This window comes from Castanea sativa, chromosome 1 (assembly GCF_040712315.1).
Source record: "Castanea sativa cultivar Marrone di Chiusa Pesio chromosome 1, ASM4071231v1".
Lineage (NCBI taxonomy): Eukaryota > Viridiplantae > Streptophyta > Magnoliopsida > Fagales > Fagaceae > Castanea > Castanea sativa.
Window position 1 is genome coordinate 22,416,698 of NC_134013.1, and position 9,923 is coordinate 22,426,620.

At 35.3% G+C, this 9,923-nt stretch overlaps 1 protein-coding gene across 4 annotated transcripts; it reads right to left on the bottom strand.

Moving 5' to 3' along the window:
* Positions 1–3,862: 3,862 nt before the first annotated feature.
* On the bottom strand, positions 3,863–9,923 carry LOC142625315 (protein OVEREXPRESSOR OF CATIONIC PEROXIDASE 3). 4 transcript variants are annotated; one of them, XM_075798995.1, is made up of 5 exons: positions 9,661–9,923; positions 8,527–8,889; positions 7,386–7,700; positions 6,370–6,488; positions 3,863–4,193 (listed from the first exon to the last, which is right to left on the bottom strand). In XM_075798995.1, the coding sequence occupies exons 1-5, from the start codon at positions 9,865–9,867 to the stop codon at positions 4,157–4,159; spliced, it is 1,041 nt and encodes a 346-aa protein (XP_075655110.1). In that variant the 5' UTR covers positions 9,868–9,923; the 3' UTR covers positions 3,863–4,156. The 4 variants fall into 4 exon arrangements, with proteins under 4 accessions (XP_075655110.1, XP_075655122.1, XP_075655117.1 ...); XM_075799007.1 differs by lacking the exon at positions 3,863–4,193 and adding an exon at positions 4,398–4,734; XM_075799002.1 differs by lacking the exon at positions 3,863–4,193 and adding an exon at positions 4,765–4,795.

The window sequence follows — 9,923 nt, forward strand, 5'->3', positions numbered from 1 at the left end:
ACATAAAAACGACGTCATGCCAAGTAAGGTTTAATCCCAGTTGCTCATTTAGAGCATCAACGCTCCCTAAAACTCTAAAGACGTTGGGAGCGCACTGGTCATGACACAATCGGTGGTTGTGGAGATACTCCCTGGTTACACTTTTCATTGGGAGGGTCATCCAACCTTCTATGAAGGCAACCATAGGGATGATGACCTCTCCCATTTTCCTAGACCCGGCCACGGCTTCCGCCAGACAATATCTCAAACCTACGTCGCTGGGGATGTGGTATTTAGCCCTAAAACCTTCCATCCCAGCGGCGGTGTCAACTAAACACTTAAATCTACCCATCAGAAAGGAACGAAAGACTGAGTTTTAAGAGGGAGAATGGTTAAAGAGGGAGCCGAGGACAAGATCCGAGGAGAATGGACTGAAGGAAAAGTAGGAACTTACGAGTTTGAGGTTGTGTGAGTTTCCACGGATTTTTGCAGATAAAAGGCTACAACTGGTGTTTTGATGTGATTAGCCTCTGAAGAAATAAATAAAGACGCATGTTTCCGAAGCGTTATGACATGCGGGAAGCGGCCTCGAAATTGCATCCGTCCCGCCAAATTTTCGGGGAGCGACAAGGACCGTTGGATGCTCATCTCACCGTTGAACGTGGGGAACTAGGTATAACTTACGGTCATAAATGCGCGCGTTTTTGAAATTCAAACTGCCAAATGGCATCCTCTGGAACACGAAGCGATCTCCACACACGCGGTTATTTATAAAACGTGTGGGGTAGGTTCTCGTTGGATCAAAACCCTATTTTTCTCCTCGGATGCTGAAAAATAGAGTTTTTAGGGGCTATTGTGAGGAGTAAAAGGACCCAAGCAGGCATTTGGGCCTTTGGGCTCTAGCAAGGTGGGCCGACCTGTTCTCAAAACAAGAACTCGTTAGTACTGTATACCGGCCCATACGCCGAGATTTTGAGGACACATCCGAGGGTGAGTTCCTCCTCGGATAGACCCAAGAGAACTCGGAGATTCACTATAAATGTCAAGGCAGAATTCCGGAAAGACTGTTAGTTAAAAGGGGGAATTCCTGAACCTCTTAGATACACCGATGTTAGAGAAATATCTTAGGAAAAGGCTGCTACCTCCACATTAAAGACTCTGCACCTACCTCCCTGGCCGCATTAATGAGGAAGTGACCACTGAACAGTAGAACTGAAACTTTTGGTTACTATTCAAAGGCACTAAGAGAAGAAATATCTAGAGGGGAGGGGATTTGAGCAACACGTGGATAAAACATCAAGGGAATAAGTATTTAAAGGGGGTGAATGCCAAAAAAAAAGGGGGATCGATCAGTTAGAAAGAAAGAAATTATTAAGAATTGTAACCTTGAAGAGAGAAAGAGAATTAATACAGAAGTGGTCCTCGGCTCACATCCGAGGAGGTTCATTTGCAATTATCATCTATTATTTACAAGTATTTTCACACCCTAGCCTGTTATCAAGTTCTCAGTACCTCTAACTTAGATTTCAAGCTCACACTCTACAAATTTCATTGTTTAAGGCTTATTGGGCCTGAGCCCATAATTGTCTTTGGGTCCAGGTGCAATTGTGCACTTACAATAATTCTATTAGTGACTAGGTATTAAACTAGGATATTATTGTCAATTTTTTTTCCAATTTTTAAAGGAATTTTCCACAAAAGTGATGTCTTGTGGGATCTAGATGTCCATAATCAACATAGGATGATGGGAATGCCTAGGATTCCCAAGAATCCTAAAAAATTATCCAAAATCAAATGTCCTTTAAATTTTCTAAAGTTTCACTTCCTCCAACAGTCCACTGGATAAATAAAGGAACACATTGATAGCTAGCCTTCAAAAGCACCGTCAGTTAATTGACCAATCAATCATATATATATATATAAAAGTAGAGACCTCACGTTGAAGAGCATGAAATTGTGTCATGTGACGCATTTCTTGAACTTTTCTTTTATTTAGGGTTTTACTTCAACAAAGCTTACATTTATATCAAATTTATTAGTATATTGAATTAATTAAAATATAGTTTCTCTCAAAAAAAAAAAGCTAATAGAGTAAATGCATATATTAATTATCTATAGTTGTGCATTAATTATTTACATTAAATGCATTTATTAATTATTTTTATAAACTCTATATAAGAAATAATTTTTAGTTGGAATAATAATATTAGATTTACAATATAACATTCTTTTTCATGTTTAGTTGCTTTGGCAACAATTGATGCAAAAACCATAATAAATAAATAAATATTTGTGAATTCACCAAAATTAATCTTAACCCTTTAAATTTCCTAACTATAGATGTGTGTGTGTGTGTGTGTGTGGAACTAACATTTTAGTTATTTATTCTATGTAATTAGAAAGGTAACTACTAGAATGAATATGCTTATTTTTTTATATTAATAATTTTAAGCATAATGAAATTTCAATATCATTTTTCTAAGATTTATATGAGAAAAAATTGATTTTTTATTTTAGTAATTTATGTGTGGAATAATTGATTTGAGACATGGTATTATTACTCAAATTTAGTTGTTTTTGCAACCACTGAAACAATGTCCAACAAAAAGGAAAATAAATAAATAACTTTAACAATACAAAATCATGAATTAAAAAAAAAAAATTGAAGGATATTTGCATTTTTTAGTAGGCATGAAACATGCCTATGTATATGAGTCACTATATCATACAATTATCAATTTATAAACACATATATATAGTATGATCAAATCACTACACTACTCTTAATGTCTTTCTATTTTGTTTATAAAATAATTAAAGATTACCCTTTTTTATAAGGAATTTCTATTTTTTTTTATACATCAATAGTTGAAGGTGAGGATGTGAATCTTGAATACCTCTATTGAAAATTGAGGAGCCTACCAGTTAAGCTAAATCTTATTGAAATATTGGAGAAAACTAATAATAAGTTGCACCACACATGTGAGTAAATGAGTTTGAAAGATAACAACAATGGTGGAAAGTAAAAACATAGAGAGGAAGAGAGAGAGGGGTTTGTAACTAAATTGTGCAAATTGTATTTCAAGCTCAAAAGCAATAATCATTACAGAGTACTCTATTTATAGAGCATAGCTTAGACTAAACTAGATACTTCTAGAAGGTTCTACTCTAACAGAATCTCAACAAACTAATAACAAACTCTAAAAAGATATTTACAGGTCAGTGACAACTGTCATCCAAGCCTAACAATAACTACTACAACTGAACATGGAAGAAGAGTAGTAGATCAAGTCTAGAATTCATGCTTATTGAAGAAGAGTAGCACGACGTCGTTCTCTTTGAACCTCAGAACACTTCTGGACAAAACGCTTTCATTTGTTATTATTTGTTGTGTAAAATGGGTGTGGGCAGTCTGTTTATGATGTGAGTGGCAGTCTGTTTATGATGTGAGTGGCAGTTGACACAACATAGGACCAAAAGGATAAGGGTGGTTTGGAATGAGAGAGTATAGTGAGGGAACATTCAACCAAATGCCTATGCTTTCTTTTTGCAGAACCATTCTATTGGGGTGTGTGAGGACAAGATAATTGATGAATAATGCCATGAGTGGAACAAAAGAGATTAAAAGTTTTAGAATTGAACTCACCACCTCAATTAGTTCTAAGAATCTTGATTTTAGAATCAAGTTGGTTTTCAACAGTGGCATTGAAGTATTTGAAGATGTCAAACACATTAGATTTGTGTTTCAAGAGATAAACCCAAGTAAATTTGGTAAAATCATCAATAAGCACAAGATAATATCTAAAATCATTAACAGAAGTGATTGGTGCAGGGTCCCATACATCAATTCAAGAGGTTTGGTAGAATGAAAATCTGATTTATTAGAAAAAAGTTGATGCATCTTTCCACTTAGACAGTGTTTACAATGTAAAACAATATCAAACTTAGAGAAATCAAGTGGAGAATCAAGAAAAGACATGACAAATTTAAAGACAAAATCCCTAAGATGGCCTACTCTATGGTGCCACAGCAACCACTTATTAGATCTATGTACATGAAAAACTGAAAAATTATGTAACTGTGATGATGAGGATGCCTTGAGCTATGGTGTTGTGTATGCAGATGAAAAAGGCTTGGAGAAAAACTTTTGAGTAGATGGGATAGACACCATTTTCACTCAAGCCCCTGTAGAGGAGTCTCCATGCGGAAATATCCTGGATTTTTAGTTTATTGGCATCAAAATGACACGAACAATTGTTATGAAGAAAGAATTTATGAACAAAAAGAAGATTCATAGCAATTCTGGGAACATGAGGAACATTTCTAAGAAGGAACTTGTGATATTTAGTATGAAGAAAGGCATTATCTATGAGGTTGATTGCTCAACTAATTCCAAATAAAGAGAAAGCAAAAGACCATCCTTACTAGTGGCACAATGAAAGAAGAGATGTTCAACCAACACTAACACATATATAGCATCCATTCACAAGAATCATATTCCTTTAATGAGATTATCCATATAAAAAAATCTTTCCTAATGCAAATCCAAAAAAGGCAACTAGGGACTTTGCTCCACCAATTTTTTCCAAGGGAACAACAATTGATTAGATATTTCAAAGCCAAAAAAAAAAAAATAAATAAAAAAACATAAAGTTTGCCATCACACCTAATCTACCAAATCAACCAATCCTCCTGCAGTCCCTTTAGGTGATTAAACTGTAATTGAGCCAACAAAGTATCTAATGGTTCCCAATCCTGAAACCTATAGGTGATTAAAACGTAATTGAGCCAACAAAGTATCTAATGGTTCCCAATCCTGAAAAGCACCAGTAAAATTTAGATTTAGATTCAGGAACAAAACCCTCCTATCTTCATATACATCCAAATAAGAATGAACAAAAACATCCCTATCCTTTAAAATTAAAATATATATCCCAGGTAAAGATCAATTAAAGGAGCACCCTTACAAATTTGCAAGGTAAAACAAATTTATGTTCCATTACTGCATCAATTATTCACCGAAAAGAACTTCACAACAGATATGCAAAAGGAAATTAATTTCTTCCATTTTTCACCAAAATAAATCTTCCAATTAAATAAATTTAACAATCACAATTTACAAAATACATAGCCTTTTGAATATCCAACTTGTAAATAACTCCTAGATGATGAGTTCCGCTTCTAAAATTTAGAAATTCATTAGCCACCAGAAACGGAGTCCAAAATCTGTCTGCCTCCAACATATGCATTTCGCAACTCCTCAATAATCCTCCAACATACTTTTAAGTCTATTAGCTTAAACCTTAGCCAGAAAATTACACCCACTTCCAATCAAATTGCTACAGGCCTCTTTGGATTAGAGTAATGAGAAACATTCAAAGACTACCCAAACTTACATGTCTTTGTGTCCACTACACTTCAACAGTGCTGGAAAAAGGCTACTGTGAAACCATCTGGCTTTTCATTGAACATATCCCTAAGTGCCCCTAACATCTCTTTCCTTATCAAAGGCTCTTTCCAACCACGCAAAATACTCCTCACCAATTGGTGGTAAATGCAACCATCCACCTTTGGTCTCCAATCAACAAATTCATTTGAATAGGTATCGACTAGGTTTTTTTTTTTTTTTTGTGTGTTTCAGATTTTATTATAAATCTAAAACTTCAATTTTTGTTTTTTCTAATAGTATGTTATATATATTCAAGAGAAGTGTACCATTTTCTATTTATTTTTGAGTTCACAGCATTGGCATTTGCAAACACTTGCCAACCAAAGTTATTATTGCTAGAGAAGCTTTTGCTACTTCTAGAGTTCTCATATGTGTGTATGTGATGAAATACTTCACATGCTTGAAATATTTGTGGAAGCAACAAGAAAAACTCCAGCTATAATAACTCCTCAACCATTCACCCTAAGGCACATACAAGTCAAAAAATGATTAAATGTGATATCAACCAGGCAGCAGGAGTATCCTTCTCTACAATATCTTAGGAACCAAAGGACATCCAATGACCTCTGAGGTAAAGTCAGCCTACAGGTTTAAATGAAATTACTGTTTTACATATATATACAAGTAAAAACTAATGTTTTTTATTGTTAAATAATTGTCTTCAATGAAACTAGGAGTTAGTCCTAAGAAAGACAAGAAGGGAAGATGTATAATACATAGAGAACCATCCACTCTCGAGTCTCCATCAGAAAAAGTGCCATGATCTGTGACAGCCCTATGCTAACCAGATTAGATTTTCTAATAATCTCACCCCAAAACAAGAAAGGGCAATCTCACACACACATACATATGCATAAATTCTATCAGATGTCAATACAGATAAAATCTTATTACATGCTTTTACAGTCTTTTAACGAGACTATACAGTTTCAGGAACAGACCGTTGATAAGGAGGGTGCTCGTCAGGAACTCCATCTTCAGCTCGTTTGTCTTCAAACCATTTCACAACTCTTTTGCGGGGTAGGTTTGTCACATGCACAACACTACTAATCATTGCATTCTGCATAATTGTTTAACTTACAGAGTGTAAGAACATTAAATTTTAGTTCATTTGAGGAGTAAATCACACTAATCATGCTCTTCTGAAGAAATCAATATCATAGTAACCAAAATAAGATAGTCATGCATGTTGACCCTAGAAAGGTCAGAAAACATAAACATTGGACAATACAAGCAGGAAGCACAATTGTAGAAAAAATTTGAAGGTATACTTGATGTATAATGATTGTCAACATACTTAAGGCATAAGTGTGATTGGTAATTGTCAACATACTTCATGTATATGGAGTTTTAAATTTTGGGAGTTTTTACATGACATACCAGGTATACACATGTGATTATCTAGAGATTAAGCCAAACATCTAAAGTTTGAACCTGAGAAAGTTACAAAGCTCGTCTAACTTTATATTGGCCTACCAGCATGTTCGAAGAATGACTAAACAACCTTGAATTTATCAGTATTATTTTTTATTGGTAAGTTGCACATGTACTTAGTGGGTCTTGAATCTATGACATCACCCTTCACCACATTCTTATGGGGGAAGACGCGACATTTGAACTAGCCTCTTTAGCAACAACCTTGAAATTATTTTAGTGGACCTAAATTTAAAACTAAACAAACAAAAATTCATTTAAAATTTATTTTGCTTAAAGTTGAATATAGAAAATTTGAAATAATTAATGATATCAACATGCATTTATTGAATATTTTCACAGCTGATACGTGAGCATCAAGAGACATTTTCAATTAAAAATTGACCACCACATCAAATCAGTTGATTCATCCTTTTCATTCAGTTAATAATAAACATCTGTTCTTATTGGTTATGAATAGCAAAATTCTCCCAACTGCAACCTGCAATATTGACGCAAAAGGAACCAAAAAAAAATTCCTTACAGTGGGGCGCTTTGTTCTACCATAAACTCTCTCAAGGGTTTCAACTTGCACTTTTTTCAATCTCTTTTGAGCAGACCATTTATGTTGCATAACATGAACAGGTACTTGCAGCTTGGTCCCAGATTCTTCAGTATGCACACTTGGTTCACTATGAGTAGTTTCCATGGGTTTGGGTTCAGGCGCCGATAATGATATGGTTGGTGCAGGTTCATCAGGTAAAGCAGCACTCATCATTAGAAGATTTGGAGGGGGGTCACGAAGCAATTCAAGAACAACAGCCCTATCAAGACAAAGCTCGGCTGCAAGATTTTTGATCTGCAAAATGGGAAAATTAGGGATTCAAAACAAGAAAGCTTAGGTACAGGGACTTAATTGTCATAAATATATATAGAGAAACCACATAACGAGCACAGACTAAGACATATCTATCATGCTGAACATGCATATCAAAGAGAATTCAGCTTCAAGGCTTTCCACTTTTTTCCCCAGTTGAACACTTAAGCAATACCTTCATGCAAAATATAACCAATTTTTTTATAACTACAGACCAATTAATAGCTTCTAAAATGATTGAATATGAACAAAACTAATGCTGAAAAAAACTAGGGTTCATTAAGATAGCCCATTCTAGCAAAAAACAATTCGGTGCAAATATTCTTGCCTTCTTCTATTAAATTATTAGACATGCAGTAAACTCAACTTGCTTGCCATACAATATTGTCACAGTTGCCTGAAATATATAAGCATAGCCAGACAAATTTCACTGTCCATGCACCTCACTAACTCAGTCAAAAGGAAATTGGAAAAGAGTACAAGATATATTGAGAAATGCCCAAGGTCAATAACAGGCCACTTAAGCAGTTTCCATTTGACATGATGAATCTTAAAACAAACATCACCACATTTATCTCTTTATTCAAAATTCAAAACTGGGCATACTTGGATAGAGATATAGATAGCATGATTGCAAATGCATCAACCATACATCTAGAGACAACAGCAAATGAAAAAGTCCTTCCAGCTGCTAAAAGGTTAACATTTTGCAAAATATTCCAGATAATAACATGAATGACATCATTAAGCCTGTCTTTGAAAGAACCACATTTCTTTGAATAACATAGATCAAACTTCACATACGTACACTAGTTTTACGTCGGCCAGCTTTTAGAGCTGATGCCAATCTTCGAAGTTGCCAATTTCTAAGCTTCACTGGCCTTTCTTCTTCTTCTTCTTCTTCTTCTTCTTTGTCCTCATCCTCTTCAGCAATATTCCCACTTTCAGTATCATCAGCAGATGAGTCAGACATCGGTATATCATCATCTCCTAGTGCCTCTGCTAACTCTTGTACAAGAATAGCAAGATCTTCTTCACTAATTTCATCATCCCCATCATCTAGGGACGGGTCTTCATTTTTCAGATCTTCTTCCAGTTGACTAAAGAGTGCCTCAAACGCATCCTCATCTATATCATCCTCCTTCGCAGGTTCCTTATGACGCAAACTTTTCTGGGCCAAGGAGTTATTGCATTAGAATAATACATTATACACTATAACAATTGCAAATTTCTGAAACAATGATGATAGCTTATGCTGAATTTAATTGGATAAACAACTAGACCCATGGGAATAAGAAATTTGTGCCATGCACACTTGAGTGTTAACCCAATATTAACCAAATTATTTAATAAAGAACCAAAATGGAATTGGAAAGCAACAACCTTAATAAGTCCCTGTTTGCTAACCCAAGTACTTTATTTTTTTCAAAACACTTGACTTATTTCTAGGGTACCAGATTATTCAAACAGCCCAATTACAAAAAAACAAAAAAAAAAAGAGAAAAAGATGCTATACCAAACAGGCAGTAACGGTCCATTTAGTTAGGTGTTTTGGGAGTCAAAAAGTGCGTTTTTAAAACCCAAAACTCTATTTCACAGCAGCAACTCCTCGTGGCTTTTTTACAGACCCTCGTTTTAAACTCAAAACACAGCTTTGCAATAGCCCATACAAACTCACCCTAAAGCTAAAGAGTAGCAGAAAAATTTAACATGATACCAACCTCAACCATTTACAAGTTACCAAGAATTATATGCAAACCTCTCTCTCTCTTATGGGAATTTAATAAGTTCTTTTAACCATTAGTTGGTACTTGCTAGCAACGATTTCAGAGCGGTTGTATCATAGTTGGGTGAGTGTTCTTTGTTTTTGTTTCATTTGATTAAGAATTATTGTACACAACAAATGAATAGAAAGAAAGTGAGGAACCAAACAAGACCTCACCTTGTTTTTCTTGGAAGAAGAAGGAGAGGTGGGGTTTCGGCGGCGAGCGAGAGCAAGTACGGAGCGGCGGGAGGGCGGGAAACGTGGCAGATTAAGATGGATGGGCCTACTAGGGTGGCCCACCAGAAGGCGGTCACTGAGAGAAGATGAGAAGCATTCAATTTGAAGCGCCATGATGGAACTCTGAGCCGATAAAGCAAAACCCATTCTCTCTTTTCTAAAAGAAACCCAAGGATCAGGAGGGTTTAACGTTTACTCAAAAA